A 22,913-nucleotide genomic window follows, 5' to 3' on the forward strand; every position below is an offset into this window, starting at 1 on the left:
AGTGACTTGAGAGGCTCGGAAGTGTGGCCAGTGGTTGTACACCTTTTCTGAGAAGTGTGACTGCGAAAGCTTGAGTCCTAGCTCCACCACATACCAGTTTTGCGGCCTTTGGCAAGTTAATCCCTTTTCTTCGTATTTAAAATGGGGATCATATTACCTACTTTAAATTCTGTGAGATTTAAGAGTTCATATACGTAAAGTACTTGGTAAAATATCTCTATCTGTGATACACCTGGTAAACATTAGCTGTTACCATTATTAAGGAAGAGAGAGGAGAGATTAGATATCAGAGTTGGGGTTTAGTTGTTAATGTTTGATTTTGGGAGGGAGGGCGAGACGCTTTGTCCAGGAATAATAACTGAGGGATAAAGCCGGTTTGAATCTGGCTCTTCAAACTTAAGACCGACTGGACTCGTAGACAAAACCCTGGACTGGAGCCTACAGGCTCTGACTCTGTTTGCCGCCAGCTCTGTGGGACGCAGTAGAGTCGCCTCCATCCCAGAGCCCTGCAGGAAGGAACAGCAGCTCCTGTGTACCACCCGCCAGCCAGCGTCACGGTGCAGATGCCGCTGACAGCCTTGAAGATGCGTTGATAAGCTTACTGCCTGCGGGTTCTTACTGCTCCTTCCCAGCAGGAGCTGGGCCATCACTGGGTGAAGGGTTCTTTCGTGGGTCACTGTTTGTGCAAGGTCCAGTGAAAACTTAGTATCACTCTTAGACCTCGTCCGAGTGGCGATTTCTTTACTGTCCTACCCTCCAGTTTTTCCTGCAAAATCCATTCCTTTCAACCTATCAAAAGTGTCTTTAGATGTATGTTTTTATACTTTGTGTGTTAAGACAGCGGTAGTCATTGAGTCACGTGTGTAAATATGTGTAACGTGTAGTCTTCTCCTTTCTTTGTTGAAGCGCTCTCCGTCCTGTACTCCAGCTAGCAGAGGCAGACGTGTAAGAGACTCCCGCGCGGTGTGCATCGCCCCCCCCTCTGCCTGTGGTTGCACCGCGTGCTCACGCTTTGTGATGTACTGTTCCCTCGAGTGCATGCTCTGTGCTGCTGCTCCTGCTGCTGCTACCTGCTTCTCTGTATTTGCTTTCTTTCTTTTGGCTTTGGCCGCAAAGCTTTAGGAATGTTCGTACAAATTTATGTAACAAACTACTAAAATTATAAGGTGTCTTTTTTTTTTTATTATTGTGGGAAAAAGTGGTTATAAATAGCCAACATGTGGCTTAACTTTCTTTTATGTTTTTTTACAACATAGTTTGTAAATTCTCCAGAGTAGATATTCAAATCAACATATTGAAAATAACTTGGGAAGTTTTCATAAAGAGAAACAAGTACATTATTTGTAACTAGTAAGGTTATACTTACTAGTTACAACCTTCAGTAATTAATTATTTTAGAATGATAAAATATTATATTTACTGTTGTCCAAATGATATAGTGAGTATTTCTATAATACTGTTTTTAATCATAAGCTTAATAGAAATAATTACATCAGTAAAAGTTTGAGATTATAAACTATTTCTGAATAAATAAATACAAATAGATTACCTGCCACTTTGTTTCCAAAATACTTCTAAAGGATAAAAAAATGATAAAAATTGAATTTTTTTTCTAACTTGGAATTTTATATTTACCAATATGAAACCACATGTTAGATCTATGTCAGATCCATATCAGACTTTTATTTTAAAACCAGTTTTCCTGTAAGAATGGTTGCTTTTTGTATTTGTTTAAATCTGTAATTAATTTTGGAGTAGAAAAGGCCCATTGGTACATAGTCAAGATGAGTAGTTTTAGTTCTCATTATTTATAAGATAAGAAGACCATGCTCCGTAATTTGAGGAATTCTTGCTTAGTGGGTCATCTAAAAATCAGATCTGGTCTGGGGGTGGGGCACAACTTTCCATTTTACTGCACTACTCTAAATATACCTGTTGTGGGTTATTTATTAGAGAAATCCTTACAGATTCAGGAAACATTATGGACTTTTTACATGACATTGTTATGCATTGTGGACAATATTGCTGATACTCAGTTTTTCTGTGTTGTGTTTTTTTTCAAACATAAAGCAGAAAGTAAAAGTACATTGGAGTATAGAAAATGTTTCTAATGCCAAGTAATCAGAATAACTACTTAAAGTATTTTTAATTAGAAAAAAGAATTCATTGACCAAAAAATAGAAAAAAACACATTTATATAAAGATACTTCTTATTTATTCTTATCAATAGATTACAATTTAGAAATATTGAGTGAATTGCTTATACTATTCAGTTAAGCTCTGTTTTCAAGATCTTTCTTTTGATAATATAAAAATATACTGTTCAATTAACATTAGTTTTTTATTGCTTTCTAGTATCCCCTTTTTAAATCATCCTTTGTATAGTTATAAACCCAATTATTGAATTATAAGATCTCTGCTGTTGATTATATCATATTTATTAGCTTTTCCTGCATTATTAATTCAAGTTATTGCTTATATTTAATGGTCACATTAATTTAATTGCTTACATTAATATTTTTAATAACAAATAATTTTTTAACTTCCATGGTTTAACTATATTAATGGTTATATTTGTTTTGAAGGTCAAAATAACTAATGTGCTATTAATTGCTTTGCTGCCATATTATATCTGAATCATTGCCAATTAATTATTAAAATTAAATTTAGGCTATCTGTAAATCCTGACATATAGTCATTTAGTATATTATGAAAGTTTAGTAAAATTTCTTACTTTTTGGTGGATAGAATCAGCCATTAATTAGAAATGTACTAGTAAACATTTAATTATAGATAAATTAATAACTTGAAAATCAGTTTGTTGGTGATAATGAGCACTTTGATAAAGAAAACATGTAAGTAGTATTGTATTCTTATTCTTACTGTTAAACCTCTTGTGTGATATTATTTATAATGATAGCTATCTAGAAAGGAAATGAAATTTTTTTATTTTATTTCTTTATTGATTACGGTGTTACATATGTGTCCTTATTCCCCCATTACACCCGCTACCCCTCTCCGGAAATGAAATATTGTAATTTCTTAATCTGATTAGCTATTAGTTTCTAATAGAATCTTGTAAAAAGAAATTTCTTTTAAACTTTGATATTCAAAACATTTTTGTCATGAGTATATTCATATTTACCAAACTTTGGTCCTTGTCTTTATAAGAAACATGCTTTTGGGAAATAAAGTGGTAGTTTTTCAACTTCACCTATATAGTCATATTTTTTAAAAAATTCAGGCTATCATTGTACATGGCATAGTTTAACTTTTTAGTATGCTTAATTGGTGCCATCTCAAAATATTATTGCAATGTTTTTATTTGTTTTGAATTTTTTTATATACAAAAGTAACTTGATTTTGTTTGATCTCGAATTTATTTTTACTTTAAGAGCATACAGCTCAATAAAGCTAGTAGGGTAATTATTATTCTATTTTAGCGATTTTCAACCTTTTTCATCTAATGGCACAAGTAAACTAATCCTAGCTAATAAAAGAGTAATATGCAAATTGACCGTCACTCCAATACACAAGATGGTTGCCCCCATGTGGTCAAAGATGGCTGCCCCCATGTGGACACAAGATGGCCTGCAGGGGAGGGCAGTTGTGGGCAGTTAGGGGTGACTGGGCCGGCAGAGGAGGGCAGTTGGGGGAGACCAGGCCTGCAGGGGAGGACAGTTGGGGGTGATCAGGCCTGCAGGGGAGAGCAATTAGGGGTGACCGGGCCGGCAGGGGAGGGCAGTTGAGAGCAACGAGGCCTGCAGGGGAGGGTAGTTGGGGGGGAAAGGCCTGGAGGGGAGGGCAGTTTTGGGGGGGACCAGGCCTTCAGGGGAAGACAGGGGCAATCGGGCCTGCAGGGGAGCAGTTAGGTATCAATCAGGCTGGCAGGGGAGTGGTTAGGGGGTGATCAGGCTGGCAGGCAGAAGTGGTTAGGGGCAATCAGGCAGGCAGGCAGGTGAGCGGTTGGGAGCCAGTAGTCCTGGATTGTGAGAGGGATGTCCCAGATTGGAGAGGGTGCAGGCTGGGCTGAGGAACACACCCCCCCCCCCCGTGCACAAATTTTGTGCACCGGGCCTCTAGTTACTAATATAAATGTATTATATTTTTTGCCTATCTGACCAAAAAAATAGGTGTAATTTTGGTTTATTCACATTGGTCAGCTATTGTTATTTGGCTGTTGTCTTTTCTTTTTAATCTGGCAATCTAAGAGAAAAGAAATCTGTGCCCGTGACTAAAGAGTCAGGGATCGCTTGTTCTGAAAGTTCTTGTGGCACACCAGTTGAAAATCGCTGGCCTATTTTATTACAGTGTGGTATTGGGTTATTTTTAAAATTTAAACGTTTTTTTTCACTTCTGAATAAGGAGTTTTTACCTCATACAGCTAAGAAATTCATTTAAAAATATAGTCTCATTTTTATTGTTTTATTTTCATTGATGAGTAAAAACTTGTTAGGAGACAAAGACTTTCATAAATGACAATAATTCTTCAGAAGGGCCAAGAGATATGCGTTAAAAGCCTCAAGAGTTCGTTAAGAGTCACTTATTGGTGTAATTACAGATTAAACTGTGTTGGTGTATTTTCCCTTTGCCCAGTATCACACTGTCATAGCGTCACATTTTCATAGGGTCATGAAACATGCTGACTTTAACAACCAACTCTGGGGCAGGGCGACCGCTGATTCTGGGAGATGACTTTGGTGAAGTGAGCCTCCCGTTAGAGCACCTCCCATAATGTCTTCGGCAGTGTGCTCTGATCTCAGCACAAGAATGGATGGAAAGCACGCGCTCACTTCTCTCCGTGTGCTCAGCGGCTCTGAGAGCAGACCTGCTTTCACATGTCAGCCAGGATTCTTGGAAGCATCAAGCTCTTGCCTTTCTCATTCTTGAAGTTTTTAAAGTAATTGGACCCAGAAGCACAAAGCCACTATATTGCCTATTCAGTCCTGTTAACAGCATTTCCTTCACACAGGAACACATCTGATTTTTATGTCTTTCAGTCAAGCTGTGGGCTAAAGGCTTTTGTGTGGCTGGTCAGAAACTTAAATTTTCTCAAGATGGTCCAAGTTTTTGCACATAACAAATCTCCTACTTGCAAACTTCTTTAAAACTTTGAGATAGTTGAGTCCGTTTAAGTTCTTATTAGTGTAAAATGTATCAATACTACTTTGCTTATCAATTCCATTTTAATTTAACCTCCTTCCCCCAGTAGACTCTTACTTAGCTTACAATTTATAGAATCTTACAGAAACTAGAAGGAAGAGATTTTTTAGGAAGTAAGACATTTATTTTTGCCTTACTCCCAAATTAGGATCATATTTCAGATGAATAATTTAAACTGATGATCTTCTCCATGACTATTCCTGAGTAAAATCGTGAAAGGGGTAAAATTTGTCTTGAGTCACATTTTGTTCTTTCTTTTATTCTCTCATTCCTGGTCGAGTTCATTGTCAGGAAGGAGATAAGATCGCTCAGCCTCGAGTCGCTGTCTCTGGGCCAGCTGGGAGAGCACTGCATTTGGAGTCGAAGGGATTCTGGCGGCTGTTCCACTGCGGGAGGCACAGCTGCAGGAGGCACTGGCTGTCCCACTGCGGGAGGCACAACTGCAGGAGGCACTGGCTGTCCCACTGTGGGAGGCACAGCTGCAGGAGGCAGTGGCTGTCCCACTGCGGGAGGCACTGGCTGTCCCACTGCGGGAGGCACTGGCTGTCCCACTGCGGGGGGCACTGGCTGTCCCACTGCGGGGGGCACTGGCTGTCCCACTGCGGGGGGCACTGGCTGTCCCACTGCGGGGGGCACTGGCTGTCCCACTGCGGGGGGCACTGGCTGTCCCACTGTGGGAGGCACTGGCTGTCCCACTGCGGGAGGCACTGGCTGTCCCACTGCGGGAGGCACTGGCTGTCCCACTGCGGGAGGCACTGGCTGTCCCACTGCGGGAGGCACTGGCTGTCCCACTGCGGGAGGCACTGGCTGGCCCACTGCGGGAGGCACTGGCTGTCCCACTGCGGGAGGCACTGGCTGTCCCACTGCGGGAGGCACTGGCTGTCCACTGCGGGAGGCAGTGCGTGGTGGGGAATTAGCCACACGGCACACACCAGCTGGTGGGCTACAGTTCAGGACATCCCGTTTTGAAAGACTGAGAATCCTTCCTAGCTGTTGTGAGTAGCTGCTGCTCCGTGCCCCGAGCTGTCCTCATGGGACCCTTCTTCCTCCCCTTCTCCCAACTCTAATGATGGTGTAAGGCCTGGGGGGTGGCCATGTTCACCAGCCCACCGAAGCCTTGCCTGTGGCCTGCCCATGCCCACACCATGGGGGGCCCTAGGTGGGCGCCAGCAGAAAGCTGCCACCGTGTTTGCAGCTCCTAGTCAGCCCCTAAAATAGTAACCATGGTAATGAGAAAGAAAAAGAAAACGTTGTAAGTGCTTATTAAAATGCCTATGCTGATGCTCTTTTCATTGGTTGTAGCTTCTGATGGTCCTTGCTGTACCACTGATTTAAAAAAAAAATTCCTAACCTTCTTTCCAAATTACCTCCATTCCTTTCATTTAAAAAACTCAGTCCTAGTAATTTTGAAAATGGCCAAACTGAATATATCATTAATCGTTGTGTTAATAGTAAGGTCTCTCATGCTAAATTTTAACCCAAAGCATTTTCAGTTTCTGAAACTACTTGGTTGAAAGTGTGCAGCTGAATATAAGTGCTGGCGTTTCTACTGCTGCAAATAAGAAGCAATAAGCACAAAGCTAATAGGTCAGTTTCTTTTGCTTTCAACTAATGCCTGGGAGGGGACCAGATTCCACTCCGCCTAGGACACAGTTCTCTCTCTGCAGTGTGTATCCCTACTGAATACCCTGCATTTATTTCACATGCATGGTTTCTTTTGTAACATACAACAGTGTCGTGTGGAATACAAGTAGAGATCAGTGCTCCAAGTAAGAGATCAACATCGGGAATCAGAGCATTTTGTTAACATTGTTATCTTAACCTTGGTTTTCATTAAAGCTCGTGGTTACGCTTTTGTATGATGACACATCCCTATTGCGAGGATCCACACTGAAGTTGGTAACCCTCCCTTCTCAGGAAGGTTAGGGTTGTGCCTTCAGAAATGCTACGAGCTGCACATTGTTGAACGTGATTTCTTGGGGTTTTGTTTTTCCCCGACTTACTTTCCTAGGCTGATCCCGTTGAGAGCACATATGTGCGGAAACCGAACGTCAGGATTCACACCCAGTCAAGGTCCACCTCTCCTTGCCCCGCTAGTGAAGCTGAGCCAGTTCGGGTGCCTCATGGAGCAGTGTGCTCCCCAGCGTTTCCCTTGTGTCAGAAAAGGGGGAGTTGCAAAAACAAGGGAAATCGGACTCTCTTTTAATCAGACACACTGTGTAATAAGGCATAGTGTATTGGAGACCATGACATTTGACCGGAAATGCAGATAGAAGTATAAAGCTAAAGTAGAAAATTGCCCCCCAGAAGTCAACTTGAAGTAGCCAGAAGATGTGGTTAATCACGAAGACAGCCTTCATTGTACGTGGAGAACGATGCAGAACAGAGTCATGTGAATGTGGAGTTGTCATCTGCAAACGGCAGGCTCGGGTAGTGGCAGTGCCATTCTCGCTCTTCATCAATCTAATAGGCGGGACTCATGAGCCCAGACTGGAAATTGCCACTGCTGGCAACTGAGCAGTTTGTTCTAACTGCTGAATGAGTGATGGCATGCAAGTAACCCCTGCCTTTGCTTAGCGCAGACACACTTGTATTTGCACTTCACGTCCATCGGTGGTTTAAAACAGCCAATGGGCCAATTTCCTCAAGATAGTTTTCTCAACAAGTCAGAGGTGTGTGTGCCTCCGTGACCGCCATCCTGCTCCAGGCAGCCCCGTTCCTCGCTCAGCACCCTGGTGCTGGTGCGTCTCTGCTTCCCGCTGTCTCCAGAGCTGTGTGAGGGCCCAGGAGAGGGCTGTCTGAGGTCGAGCGTGGGCTGTAGTCAGCTTCCCCCTTGGTTTTTGTGCAGCCCCGTGATAGCCTGTCTCAGGCTGGGCGGTGAGACCCTCTGCTTATTATTTATCTTTAAAATACTTTATATATTTTTACTTTAATGTTGAAATATTCCCATCACATAAAGAATAATAAGAAACACCCATGTAACCACCATCCACAGATTTAACAGATGTGATCATTTTGTCTTCTTTTTTCAAATTTGTATTCAAAGAAAGAAAATAGATAACTGAATTGAAACACCCTTCCCTGTTCTATCCCCCCATCTCTTTCCCAGGCATATCTAAACACCCGACATTGAAGTGTATCCTCTCGTCCTTGGTTTTATGTGTAACTTTTTTCATTCAGCGTGCTTTTGAGGTTTACTCATACAGATACATGTCCATTTAGCTCAGACATTATAATTGCTGCATAACATTTTATTGTGTGAAACACCACAGCTAATCTCCTATTGTTGGATATGTAGGTTGTTTCCAGTTTTTTGTTGTTACAAGCAGTGCTGAACGGAACATCCTAATAGCGACCTGTGCGGTTTGTTTAGCGTATCTGCCTGCAATGGAATTGCTGGGTTGTGCGCTATATGCATTTTCAACTTGAACGAGGTCTTGCCAAATTATTTTCCACCGTGATTGGACCTGTTTTCACTCCCCCCAGCAGGGTGTGTGTTCCCTATTTTCCCACATCCTCGCCAACCCTTGGTACTGTGAGATATTAACCCTTTGTACGCCATAAGTGTCTATAGACATTGTGGAGATGGTTTCCATTTTGGACGTGTGGCAGTTAACTGGTTAACTTTTGCCAATTTGTTGGGTATGGAGTGGCATTTTTGTTTTAATTTGCATTTTCTGATTTCAAGTGTTATTGAGCATCTTTTTACATAGTTTATTGGTCATTGGTGATTTGCCTGTTCAAGTCTTTTGTCCATTGTTCTGTTGAATTATTTTTTCTATTATTTTGTAAGTATTCTGTATATATTCTGGATATTAATCTTTAGCTGGCTATATGCATTGCAGATATTTTCTTCTAGTCTGTGGCTTATTTTTAAATGTTATTTGTGGTATTTTTTTGTCTTGCAACAATTTTTATTTTAAAATAGTCACATTTATCAATCTTTTTCTTTATGAATTCTGCTTGTTGTCTTTTTAAAACATGTCTTCCCTTCGCAGCAATTATAAAAAGTTTCCTCCACATTTTCTTCTAAAAGCTAAAAAATATTATTGAAATGTTTAGGACTTTAATTAAACTGAAATTTATTATTGCGTATTATAGGAAATGAGGTTCTAATATATTTTTCTCATATGAACAACCAACTGTCCTATATTTCCCCGATTGACTTGTAAAACTGTCTCTGCTTTATATAAATGGGTCTGTTTGAGGGTTCTTTATTCTCTTTCATTGTTCTTTTTGTCTTTTTCTGCACCAACAGTACATTGTCTTAATTACTATAGCCCTAAAGTAGTTCCTGATACCTGGCATGGTATCCCACTCTTGCTCCCACCCATCTTAGTCTTCTTCTTCCTTTTCTTTTTGACTCTTTAGTTTTACATATGACATTTAAGATCAGTTTGTCAGATGCCAGGTGGGGCTTTTAATTGAATTTGAATTGCCATCTTCGTGATATTGGGTCATTCCATCTATGAACATGGTATACGTATTTAGATATTCTTGCATTTTCTTCAGAAGTTATATTTCATGGGGATACTCCATATTGCCTGCTTGGTTTGTCCTAGGTTCCTGCAAGCCTTTGTTGCTCTAGTGAAGGGGATCTTTTCTAAAGTATATTTTATTAATTAGGCATTGCTGGTCTTTATGAATTCTGTTGTTCTTGTATCCAGTGCCCTTGCTTCACTCCTTTTAATTCTAAAAACTTCTCTTGGACTTTTTATATAAATTCTAATGACAATTTTATTTTGTATGAATTATTTTTATTAACTTTTATAAAGGTTTTCAGTGTTGTTTTTCATATTTGTCTTTTTAAATGTTAAATTATAAATTGGATTAAAAACTTCTTCCAGTTATTTAAATGTAATTTAGAATAAAATTCACAATTAAGTAGAAAACTCTGAGAAACTTAACTGAATTCCATTTGAAGGCTATAATATATATAAAATATTCTGATTTTGGAGGTTGTACACTAACAAAAGCAAAGAGAGCCCATCCATTTTTCTCTTAATATTTTAGAATGTTCTATGCCTTTATATACAGCTAGCTTTTTCCTCTCGTTTGCTTGCTTAACATCCTAATAGGAAGTCATTTGTCATGTCTTTTTTTTTTCACTTTGCTAATCAAGTAATATCTCTATTTTTTCCACAATAACATCCAGTAAAATCACTGTTTCCTTTTATTCAAGGAAATACCTTACAACAATTCCCCATAAAATAAAGATATGGCTTGTAACTACATATATATGTAAATTCTGGATCCCAGTAGTAATAATCTAACTTCCTTCTTTGGAAAGTGATTTCTGCACAGAAATTCCACTAATCATTCAATCTCTCTCTCTCTCTCTCCATATATACATACATATATATATATATATATATATATATATATATATATATTCCACAGAATTATATTTCATATATGTAATATGCATTCCGTATATAGAAATCAAGGAGTTAAAAGAATCTTCTAAATATTTTGATTATAAATTTTGCTAAAAACTCTTTCAGATGCTTTTTAGAATTAATGTAGCATTTTTAGATGAACGTGAAAATGCATATCCTCATTTTTATAGGCTACATGCTATGACATTTTTTGTGTTCTTTGGTGGATTATCTTTTCCAAATTTCTTATATTTCCAAACTGAAATAATTTTTATTAATATTTCACTTGTAGATATTGCAGACAGAAATTTAAATTATCAACATTATGAGAATTTTAGCTTCATTGAGATCTATTTTGCCTTATTAATGTTTTCCTTGGCTTTATTTACTTTTATTTATTTCTAGTAATGCTAAAAACAGATGGAGTTTCTTATAACATTTATTTCTTTTTTGCCCCTGGATTCAGACTGTAGACAGTTCTCCACTTCCAGTTCACACACCAACCTTAAAGAAAAAGTCATGCCCTGGTTCAACTGGCTTTCCATCTAAGGTACAGTCTACTTATAGTCTGTTGTGTTCTGAAAAGAAAAAAACACACAAAGTGAAAATGGGTTTCTTCTGCTTTTTTTATTTCCTGTGATTTTTTTTCTTTTTTGCTATTGGTTTCCTTAAAATTACAAACATGAAAGTTTGGAAAGAAAATAAATTGTGTATGAATGGAAATAATCACCCTTGAGAAAGGTAAAAGGAATGTCCAAAGTTTGTTTTGTTGTTCTTCCATCTTTTTCTTTTTAAATATATTTTTATTCCTTTCAGAGAGGAAGGGAGAGGGAGAGAGCGATAGAAACATCAGTGATGAGAGAGAATCATTGATCGGCTGCCACCTACACGCCCCCTACTGGGGATCGAGCTCACAGCCCCGGCACGTGCCCTAGACCAGAATCAAACCTGGGACCAGCCCATCAGTGTGCAGGCCTACGCTCAATCCACTGAGCCAAATTGGCTAGGGCTTCCATTTTCTTAAATTCAGTGTTATGAAGTTTGTTAGAGTGAGGAGGAGTGCTTGGAGGATGTGTTGTAAGAACGGTATTAAGTAGAGGTCACTTTTGGAAGAATCTAAGGTTGAGGTTAATAAAGCACCAAAAAAAAGAAATAGTGAAAAATTCAGGCGAATTTTCATCTTTTCATTCTATTTAATGTGACTGTGACTAAAGTGTTGTATATGGTAGAACATGCAGATTTAATTGCTTATCTCAAGCTCCTACAAAGAAATTCTAGAAATTGGAAAACTGAAAGGATTAAAAGATTTTAGCACTAGCAGATTTACTCTTGATGGTTCCTTAAAGAGCAAAAAATTAAGAGTAAAAATTAGAATTCAGGAGAAACGAGCAAAATTTTATATGATGCTAACAAATTAGGTATTTGTATTTTATTCACAGGCATGGATGCCCCTAGTCTTGACCTAACCATGTCTTCTGTAGTCCTAGGTCTTTTTAGGATCATATTCTACCTGTTTTTATATTATGAGACTTTCAGAGCTGGCAGCGTCAGACAGAAACGTATTTATTCTCTCTGAGTTTGAGTTTCTTCATCTGTCTACGGAAATAATACCTACCTTTCTCGGCATTGTGTCCATCACATCAGATGATGCATGTGAAGTACTGGCATAGCGTTTTGCACCTGGGTCGGTGCTTGGTCCGCATAAGAGCAATCAGAGGAATTAGCATATAGATAACCTGTCCTGCTTAGAACAGAGTCACATCCCAGTGCCTCTTTGGAACTGACCAGGGTCCTGGGAAACGTCTGGAATAGAATGGTTTGAGGTTGAACCAGAGCCCATGATTGCTCTAAATTTGGGAGTCTCACCTCATTCCAAGTCCCCAATGCTCTGATAGTTCATTCTTCTATATAAAATGATTTCTTGGTTTTTATTTTTTAAATAAGTTTCTATTGATTTTAGAGATAGGAAGGGAGAGGGAAAGAGAGATGAAAACGTCATTGATGAAAGAGAATTATTGATGAGCTGCCTCCTGCAAGCCCCCTGTTGGGAATTGAGCCCACAACCTGGGCATGTGCCCTGACCAGGAATTGAACCAGTGACTTTTCGGTTCCTTAGATGACGCTCAACCAACTGAGCCACTACAGCCAGGCGGTGATTTCTTGTTTTTCTTTAAAGAGTTTCTTCTGTGGTATGTAAATCCCATATCACAGCTGAGAAAAGTAAAATATATTTTTAACTTAAATTTTAAAGCTTTGAATATTCTCCTTAGTTTTTTTTATGAGAAGTTAGTCTCAACTAGAGTGAATACTTCATAACCGTTTTTCATCAGTATTCACATATTATTGGAATATAGAATAAAGTTCTTACTAGTTTAACTGGATCACACTTATAAGAGAGAAGTAATGAGAAAAGTGAGACACAAAGGAATTAAGTAATTTGCTTCTGAGTTCACATAATGAGTGAAGGAAAGGCAGTTATAATGCATTCATTACTAAGACGTGCTGAGACTTAATTAGGAGAGGGAAGGAGGATTCTGGAGAACTAAATTCTTACATTGATTTACCATCACATGGCTCAAGACAAGGCTTGGAGAATTTTAACTTCTGGGTTTTCAGTAAGAAATGTCAGCTGCCACCTGCCTCTAGAATAATACGTATGTATTTTCGTGTGGTCAAGTGTAATACTGCCCGATCCCATGGGAGGAAACAGATTTTTTAAGCTTGTGATTTGTTCTTGGTCCCAGAAAAATCAAATACATGATTTATAATAAGGCAAGAATTTTTAATTACTCTTTGTTCTTCCTGAGGAGGTCTGAATGCATGTTAAATTTCTTTATTTCAGATATAAACATGCAAGATTTCACTTAACTCTGCTAAAGAGTAATTTGAAGAATTGACAAAAATCCTGAAATCAAAATTTTAATTATAAAATTTTAGTTATAAAAGCTAGTTTATAACTTTTCAAGTGTCAATTCAAGAGCAATTGATTATCATAACTTATTTTATTTTATCATAACCCAGCTCAATATTCCTAATAAAAATATTTAAAGAGCATAGATTATAGAACTATATGGTGAGAAAGGAAAATAATTCATTTTACTCCTGTATAGAAACTCCAGTAGCTGGTGTGGGGCCCAGAGACTCAACGTATGAAAAATCTTTAAATAACCAATGTGTATGTTTTTGTTGTTTTTGTTTTTTCTTATGATAGTGACATATTTATTTCCTATCATTTTTTAAATATCCTTTTCATTTATTACTAATAAAAACTATCCACATACACACCGTGTATTTTTATAGAGAAATGTTTGCAAAGGTCAGCCTTGAAACATCTATTTACAATATAAGAAAACAACACACAACTTATACAAATCCAATAGATGTTTTAAATCATAATACAGAAGATTTTATGTTGTCATACAATATTTTCTGTGTTTGATGCAGTAAAACACGGTTAAATTTAAACCTATATTTAAAAACCGCATTCAGTCATTTAATCAGATATTATGTGATGCGTCGCTTGATGTTACATTTTTGGAAGGAAACAGTCTGTGTATGTTTTATCCATTTGCTTTGCAGCGCAAGACTCACCAGTTTTTTGTCAAATCTTTTACGACCCCCACCAAGTGTCACCAGTGCACCTCTGTGATGGTGGGGCTCATCCGGCAGGGCTGCGCCTGTGAAGGTAAGAATAAAATGGTAAGAAAATGTGACTAGAGTCCTAACAGCTACCACCTAAACGGTAACTGTATTCTTTTCACAAGGTATGTAAATGTTTGTTTTACTTAATCATTTGCTTTTCTTTGCATAACAGGAAGAGAGACAATAAAATGAGCACCTTGCGGAAGTCTGTTGAATATTAGAGAAACTAGACGGCTGGTCCCCAGAAGCGTTTTCTCAGGGGAGATATATTTAAATGTCTTATTCATCTTTATTTTATTATTCAGATGATTTTGTGGTTTCGAAAAACCATTAATACATGTGGCAAAGACATGAAAGTTATCGTTGAATCTGTTCATTTAATTTTAACCTTCTTTAATTGATCATATAAATTGTTATTGGAAAGTAGACAATGCAGTATCTTTTTAGAAATATCAAATGTCTTGCCACTATGCCTCTAAAGGCATTTTATTTCTAGTATTACTGCAGAGGTTTTCCCTACCATCACTGATTCATCGTCACTGTTTATGGAATGGCCGCTCTGTGCTTCTGGGCACCGGGCATGCAGTGGTGGATGGGGCGGGCGGCGGGGGCGGCGGAACACAGATCCTGCCCTCACGGAGCCCACATTCTGAGAGATGAGAGAGCAGAGGTCGTTTGAAAAGAAAACAGTGTATTTATTTGGGCATCACTTTATTTTTCCTATGACTTCGGAAATGAAAATGATCTAAATTATAACAGAATATAGTATTTGTGTATATTTTAGAAATATGCTTTTTTACAGTCACATGAGACTTGCAACTATACCAATACCTCATATATAATTTACTGCTCACTATGAAAAGATAAGGAAATCGTTACTGATTCAAATTCTGATATAATTTCCGTTTCTTGCCATTAGGGTTGGGAGGGACCTTGAAGGAAGGTTGTCGGTCTCCAGCAGATGCGTGTAGAGGACCCTGGTAGTGGGCCCTTGAGAGGACCCTGTAGAGGGCCCTTGTAGAGGATCCTGTAGAGGACCCTGGTAGGGGACCCTGTAGAGGACCCTGGTAGGGGACCCTGTAGAGGACCCTGGTAGAGGACCCTGGTAGAGGACCCTGGTAGAGGACCCTGTAGAGGACCCTGTAGAGGACCCTGGTAGGGGACCCTGGTAGAGGACCCTGGTAGGGGACCCTGTAGAGGACCCTGTAGAGGACCCTGGTAGGGGACCCTGTAGAGGACCCTGGTAGAGGACCCTGGTAGGGGACCCTGTAGAGGACCCTGGTAGAGGACCCTGGTAGAGGACCCTGGTAGGGGACCCTGTAGAGGACCCTGTAGAGGACCCTGGTAGAGGACCCTGTAGAGGACCCTGGTAGAGGACCCTGGTAGAGGACCCTGGTAGGGGACCCTGTAGAGGATCCTGTAGAGGACCCTGGTAGAGGACCCTGGTAGGGGACCCTGTAGAGGACCCTGGTAGGGGACCCTGGTAGAGGACCCTGTAGAGGACCCTTGTAAGGGACCCTGGTAGGGGACCCTGGTAAGGGACCCTGGTAGAGGACCCTGTAGAGGACCCTGTAGAGGACCCTGTAGAGGACCCTGGTAGGGGACCCTGTAGAGGACCCTGGTAGAGGACCCTGGTAGGGGACCCTGGTAGGGGACCCTGGTAGAGGACCCTGTAGAGGACCCTGGTAGGGGACCCTGATAAGGGACCCTGGTAGGGGACCCTGGTAGAGGATCCTGTAGAGGACCCTGGTAGGAGACCCTGTAGAGGACCCTGGTAGGGGACCCTGTAGAGGACCCTGGTAGGGGACCCTGGTAGAGGATCCTGTAGAGGACCCTGGTAGGAGACCCTGTAGAGGACCCTGGTAGGGGACCCTGTAGAGGACCCTGGTAGGGGACCCTGGTAGAGGACCCTGTAGAGAACCCTGGTAGAGGACCCTGTAGAGGATCCTTGTAGAGGGCCTGAAGTGAATACTTTGGATAGGGGGGAATTAGTAGCATCCACACAATGCATTCTATGTTTGGTTAGTTCTCCCAACCCAAGTGGCAAATCTCAATTGCATTATCTTAATTAGTTTGTTAGATGCCTGAGTTTAGAGCCAAAGAAAATGCTCAGTTTGGAAAGTGGAGATTTGAGAGTTTTGAGTGAATAGAATGATGGATAATGACTGACATTATTGAAATTCTTTTGTTGAGCAAATAAATCAGCTCTCCAAATGACAAAATAGTTTTTAAAAATAAGTTCAGAGAGAAACATTCATTTACCTTGCTTGTAATGAATTCTTGGTGGATTTTCTTTTTGTAAAATGAGTTTTTATTGAACTTGGTTTCTTTTTTGTCCTTCCAAAAGTGTGTGGATTCTCGTGTCATATAACTTGTGTAAACAAAGCTCCCACCGCGTGTCCAGTTCCTCCTGAACAGACAAAAGGTCCCCTGGGTATCGATCCTCAGAAAGGAATAGGAACAGCATATGAAGGTCATGTCAGGGTAAGTGTCATTCGGTTGGGGTTAGATTGATTTTTTAAGGTTCACTAATGGATTAAAATGCAGTCCAGTCACCTTACAAATACAGTCTTGAACAGAAAATTAAATAAATTTACCTAATAATTTTATTTCACCCAAAGTAATGACTTGAAAACAAAAACCTTGTCTTTGCTTGGAAATCAATTCTAAAATGTTCTGCTCAGTCTTTATCTTGTAATGAACAAATGTTGAAATCTCCATAAAAAGAGTCTTCAGCTCTTGGCCTTGGAGAGTGGCATATGCTTATGAAGTATGAGATAGTATCAAGGCATAATCTTACTTGTAATCTTGAATGACATCTTAAGTGTAAGCTGCATTTCATCTTACTGCCAAATTTGACTTTTATGCTATTTAGAAAGAAATCCGTGAATGCTGTTGTAATGAATTCCTAGTGAACGTTAAAATGGTACCATTTGACAATGTTCAGAATACAAAGTCATGCAGTGATTGGAGAATGTGTTCTCGCACTTTGTTAATGATGTATGTGTTCCACCTGCTGCTTTACCAGCCGGAGTGGCAGGCTGCTCAGGTGTGTGCTGTCCTCAGTTTCCACAACGCAGGTGCGTGTGTAGTGAAATGGGCTCTGGGTGACGTTTTGGTTTGAGTTGTTTCCTTGGTGTGTTTGCCTAAGATCCCTAAGCCAGCTGGAGTGAAGAAAGGATGGCAGAGAGCATTAGCTGTAGTTTGTGACTTCAAACTCTTCCTGTACGATGTTGCCGAAGGAAAAGCATCGCAGCCCAGCGTTGTAGTCAGTCAAGTGATTGACATGAGGTAAGCTTTCAAAGGGGAAAATACTGGTATCTTTGCAACATGGGGATCAAAATTGTGTGATTTTTCTTCTAATTATGTTGCCATGTTTTTATTTAAATCTCATTTCATGTTAAATTTCTAATTTACTAATATTGCTATTCTATACAATAAAAGCCTAATATGCAAATTGTCCCCTCGACTGGGAGTTCGACCAGGGGGCAGGGCCGGCTGGGCAACCACCTGCAGCCCCTCCCCCTGGCCAGCCCGGCCCGATAGGCCCCATCAGGGTGGGCAGGCCAGACCCCACCCATGCACAAATTCGTGCACCAGGCCTCTAGTAGTAACATAATTAAAAATAGGAAGTAAGGTGTAGTTATAGGACAGGTTGGGGTGGGGAGGCCTGGGGGTCAGAGAAAAGAAGCTATGTTTGCATCCAAAAGACCAGTTTAAAGGTTGCTGAGGTATTGGAAGCCTACTGCATAGTGTTTATATCATCACCTAAAGGCTTAGAATAAACTTCCATGTGAGGAAAGGAAATAAAAATCTCAGTCAGATAGGCTCTTGGAATATATAATGCATGGGTAAGCATTTAAGTAAGCACCTCGTTTTTCAGGTCTTACCCTGCCCCCTCCGTGCCCTCCTTTCCTCTTCTCATAGCCCCAGCCCTTCTCCTGGGTCCCCTTACTGACTCCCAGAGCTCCCGCCGCCGTGCAGCGTTGCTGACTCCCACACTCCTGTCTCAGCCCAGGTCTTCCGCCAGCCCTCAGAGCTGGGCTTTCAGCTCGGACTCACACCGGCATCTCGTACGGCATCTCTAACATACTGTCTTTCCCGTGAATATGGAATAGGAAGGAATAGGTTCAAGACATATTAGCAAGGAAAATCTGACAGTGTCTGCTAAGGGCCTAAATATAGAAAGAGGGAGAAAGACAAAAGATAACACTAAGGTGTCAAGCCTCCAAAACCAAGAGGATGATGGTACCAGTAAGCAAATTCAGGAATAAATTATTGTGGAGCAGATCTGTTTGAGGTGCTGAAGGAACAGTGAAAGGACAGATGAGCTGTCTGGAGGGCACTTGAGGTGCATCCTGGGAGGCGAGGGGCTCGGGTTCATTTGCGAATCCCAGTACACTTGAACGGACTGGCCTTGGCACTTCGGTGAGCCGGGAATTCTTCCAGCTCTTGTGTAATGTGCCGCTGTAGGGCTGCCGGTAAATTATTATGGCACTATCAGTTGAAATGGAGGGGAAATCAAATTTTTTAAAGAATTCAATTTGGATGTTTTGTGCAATTCAGTTTTGAGTGTTGTTTCATATGTATTATTTGGATATACACCCAAGACCACACACATACCCACACACACTTATTGTTAATGTTTCACTTTCCTTCAGGGATGAAGAATTTTCTGTGAGTTCAGTCTTGGCTTCTGATGTTATTCATGCAAGTCGAAAAGATATACCCTGTATATTTAGAGTAAGTATGTATGTTATAATTCGATGACTAAATTGTTTTTAATGAGTATATGTTTTGGCTCTCCAATACTTGACTAGATGGATGGTGCTAAGCAAATATTTAAATTTGAGAAACCTCAGGAAAGCATTCCTGTATAGCTTCTAAGTTAGGTTTCCTCTTGGATAATATTTTTGCATCACAATTGAATTTTCAAATAAATACTGTCACACAGAAAATTGATTAAGTGTGAGTTACCCAATTTTTTTAAAAATAGAAGTTTTTTCGTTTTTTTTTTTTGTTTTTTTTTAATATATTTTATTGATTTTTTACAGAGAGGAAGGGAGAAGGATAGAGAGTTAGAAACATCGATGAGAGAGAAACATCGATCAGCTGCCTCCTGCACACCTCCTACTGGGGATGTGCCTGCAACCAAGGTACATGCCCTTGACCGGAATCGAACCTGGGACCCTTCAGTCCGCAGGCTGACGCTCTATCCACTGAGCCAAACCGGTTTTGGCAGTTTTTTCGTTTTAATCTCATTTTAAAAATTAACATCTTTTCCAGTTTTACTGCTTTGCAACAACCACTCCAAAACTTAGTGGCTTCAAGTAACAGTGACGTACTCTTCAGCTTCCGGTGGGTCAGCTGTACCGTTTTTTTGGTGTTGCCTGGGGCCCTCATGTGGCTGCATTCAGCTCATTTGGGGCTGGAAGCTCCAAAATGACCTCCTCTTCCCAGCCGGGTGCTGGTGCCGGCTGTTGGCTGGGCGGCCAGTTTTCTCCGTGAACGCTGTGTGGTCTCTAGCCGTTCAGCAGGCTGGCCCCGCTCTCCGGGGCTGGCTTCCAGGAGAGCAAAAGGGCCTTTTCAGGCCTTCTGAAGAGTAGACCCCAAAAAACGTAATAACCCTCTTGCAGTTAGTCAAAGCAAGTCATGAGGTCAGCCTGGATTTAAGGGGAGAGAATAGATTCCACTTTTTAAAAATATATGTTTTTTTATTGATTTCAGAGAGGAAGGGAGAGGGAGAGATAGAAACATCAATGATGAGAGAGAATCACTGATTGCCTCCTCCATGCCCTCTACTGGGGATCAAGCCCGCAACCCCAGGCATATGCCCTTGACTGGAATCGAACCTGGGACCCTTCAGTCCGCAGGCTGACACTCTGTCCACTGAGCCAAACCAGCTAGGGCTAGATTCCACTTTTTGACCAGAAGAACGGAATTCCATGGGGAGATTGTTGGTACCCATCTTTGGAAGCTGTCCACAGTGCAATCTAGAATCGGTGAGTTAAGATAATTGAGGTTAAAAAGGGGATACCGGCCCAACCTCATGCCTGTATGCTTAGTATTTGTCGATGAGCCTTGTACCTAAGGAAGGTCAGACAAAGAGTACACTTTGTCTCCGTTCCTGAAACAACTACTACGCTATCTCCAGCCTCCTGTGGAGCCTATGGAAGCCCACTTTCCTGTAATTGATACATAGTGGGATTTGATCGTCATACTGTTTACTTTTTATAAAGGGTCCATATAAGTTACAGTATATGTAACTTAAATCTGCCCAGTTGTAGATGCTGTTTGCATAATGATAAGCTTTATTTAAATACTGTCATGCTGTTTAAATTACTTTTTATAAAGGGTCTATATAAGTTACAGTATATGTAACTTAAATCTGCCCAGTTGTAGATGCTGTTTGCGTAATGATAAGCTTTATTTAAATAGTAACTAAAGTGATCTGATCTTCTTTAAGATAATGTGAGTTATTGTTATGAAATAACAGAGAATATAAGTATTTATGAGCATTTCTGACTTTTAAAAAAAGTTGAAAGTCAGTATAATATAGTGCTTACGAGCATGGACAGGGACCCCACTCTTGTTGTGTGTCCTTGGGGAAATTAATTTCTCTGCATCACAGTGTGTTTATATAAAAGGTCAGGACGTGCTAACAATAACTACCTTATGAAGACGGTGAGAGGGTGATGTGAGTTAATACTTGTAAAGTGCTTTGATCAGTGCCCAGGGGTCAGTATTTACTCGAAAATGTCAGTTGCATTTTCTAGTGATAGTATTCTGGCACTTTATACAAAGAAAATAAAAATGATACCAACATTTAGAATGGCATATGCTGCCTTTGCTTTGCCACGAATTCTAATGCTGGAACTAATTCTTCTTCTGACTAGGAATGGCTGACGGCTGCTGAAGGTGTCACGCAATGGACGCTCATCTTGTTGGCTAGAGCAGCGGTGGCCACCCGCTGGGCCCCTGGTGGTCCGTGAGGTCCGAAAGGCTGGCGACCGCTGGGCTAGTGCGAAGCAAACTAATCTAAGCATGAAACTGACCTACATGGCGTCTGTTTTCTAATCTCATGAATTTTGTTTCATTTTTTCTAGGTCACAACGTCCCAGCTCTCGGCACCTAATAACAAATGTTCGATCCTGATGCTGGCAGACAGTGAGAATGAGAAGAGCAAGTGGGTTGGCGTGCTGAATGAGTTACAGAAGATTCTGAAGAAAAACAAATTCAGAGACCGCTCAGTCTATGTGCCCAAAGAGGCTTATGACAGCACTCTACCCCTCATTAAAACCACCCAGGCCGCTGCAATCATAGGTACGCATTGATAACATCGGTCATGTGATCATCATTGTTCCCTAATTTATCTGGTCCGTGGGGACTGGCTTTCATCTAGGAATTCCAGTGTCCAACCTGGTACGTGTTACATCACAGGTGCACGTGTTTATTGAATGAATGAGACCATTTTAAGCTTTGTTTCTCAGTAAACAAGAGTAAGTACACTTTCAAATATGTTTTCTTCTGACAAAAGCAGCAGTGCTGAAGTTCAAGGTTGAACATGTCTATCCTCTGCGTGTGCGCCTGAGAACAGTTGTTTGGTTTCTTAAAGCATAACCTTCCGTGTCCAGTGTAGATGCCCGTTGCCTTGCACAGGTTATTGGGAAGTTTCACTGAGATGCAGGGCGGAACAGGATGCCCTTGTAATCAGATGCCCTAACTAAACAATGGCAGCCTGTGTGTCTGGAGGTTTAAATTATCACCATATTCTTATGTACGCATCTAACTCTTGTGTTACTTTCTAGTAAATAATGAAAAGTTGAATGAGTAGGTTCAATGCCTTTCACAAATTGGTCCAAAACAAGAAATGGAACTGGACCAAGGGCACTCATAGACTAGGTTTTAATTTTTTTCACCTTTTATTGAATAAACATTTACTTCTTTTTATAAATTATTGATATAGATAATTTTCTAATGATTATTTTATTTAAAAAGAAATGAATGGAAATTTAATAGTAAAAATTGTTACTGCTATTTTTATATTATTCAGGTTTTGTATCAAATTTCTTTATTATCTATTTTATTCTATTAGTTTACATAGTTTTTACCTAATAAAAATGTTGCATTTTATTTATATCTTGCATAGATCATGAAAGGATAGCTTTGGGAAATGAAGAAGGTTTATTTGTTGTGCATGTCACCAAAGATGGTAAGAAAAACATTATTGTGGGGTAACTTTCACCTGTATGTTGCTAGAAAATCCTAAACTCTAGTTTCTAAATTCTATAAACAGCAGGATTTGCTTATTTTTTTCTATAATTAAAATTTTCCACACCTAATTTGATATGTTTATAAGTCAAAGGTCATTTTTTAACTTCTGTAATCATCCTGAGTTCTAAAACATCCACGTATGGATCCTCTTTCTTGTGTAACTAAGTTCTGCTATGGGGCTCAGGGTGCCCTTCTAAAGAAGGAGCTAAAAGAAAATGCACTTGCTTTTTCCATTGTTCCAATAGTCCTCGAAGAGGTAGCTCATTGAGATGTGCTTGTTGTTGGGGTTTTTCCCCGTAGTTTATTACAAAAGATCTTTTTCTAAAGATAAATTAAATACTGGGTGAAATAAAAAGAAACCAATTTAATTTAGCATTCTTGAATACAGAGCTCTAAGTTCTGTATTTATATCAAGTTAGTTCATGGGAAAACAATGCATTTAAACTTCATCAGTTT

The 22,913-nt window shown here is 40.0% G+C and overlaps 1 protein-coding gene across 11 annotated transcripts in view; it reads left to right on the forward strand.

Annotated features, from left to right (window-relative positions):
* Positions 1-22,913, forward strand: part of CDC42BPA (CDC42 binding protein kinase alpha) — a 203,235-nt gene that overhangs the window by 155,904 nt on the left and 24,418 nt on the right. For 5 of the 11 annotated variants that reach the window (XM_080651309.1, XM_080651299.1, XM_080651304.1 and 2 more), the window contains 8 exons: positions 907-945; positions 11,008-11,091; positions 14,121-14,226; positions 16,531-16,667; positions 17,335-17,474; positions 18,845-18,926; positions 21,290-21,506; positions 22,333-22,395. In XM_080651309.1, coding sequence (XP_080507435.1) covers positions 907-945; positions 11,008-11,091; positions 14,121-14,226; positions 16,531-16,667; positions 17,335-17,474; positions 18,845-18,926; positions 21,290-21,506; positions 22,333-22,395 — 868 coding nt within the window. The remainder of the gene's footprint in view (positions 1-906; positions 946-11,007; positions 11,092-14,120; positions 14,227-16,530; positions 16,668-17,334; positions 17,475-18,844; positions 18,927-21,289; positions 21,507-22,332; positions 22,396-22,913) is intronic. The other 6 variants (XM_080651303.1, XM_080651300.1, XM_080651305.1 and 3 more) reach the window with 2 other exon arrangements.

Source organism: Plecotus auritus, assembly GCF_963455305.1.
Source record: "Plecotus auritus genome assembly, chromosome: 14".
NCBI lineage: Eukaryota > Metazoa > Chordata > Mammalia > Chiroptera > Vespertilionidae > Plecotus > Plecotus auritus.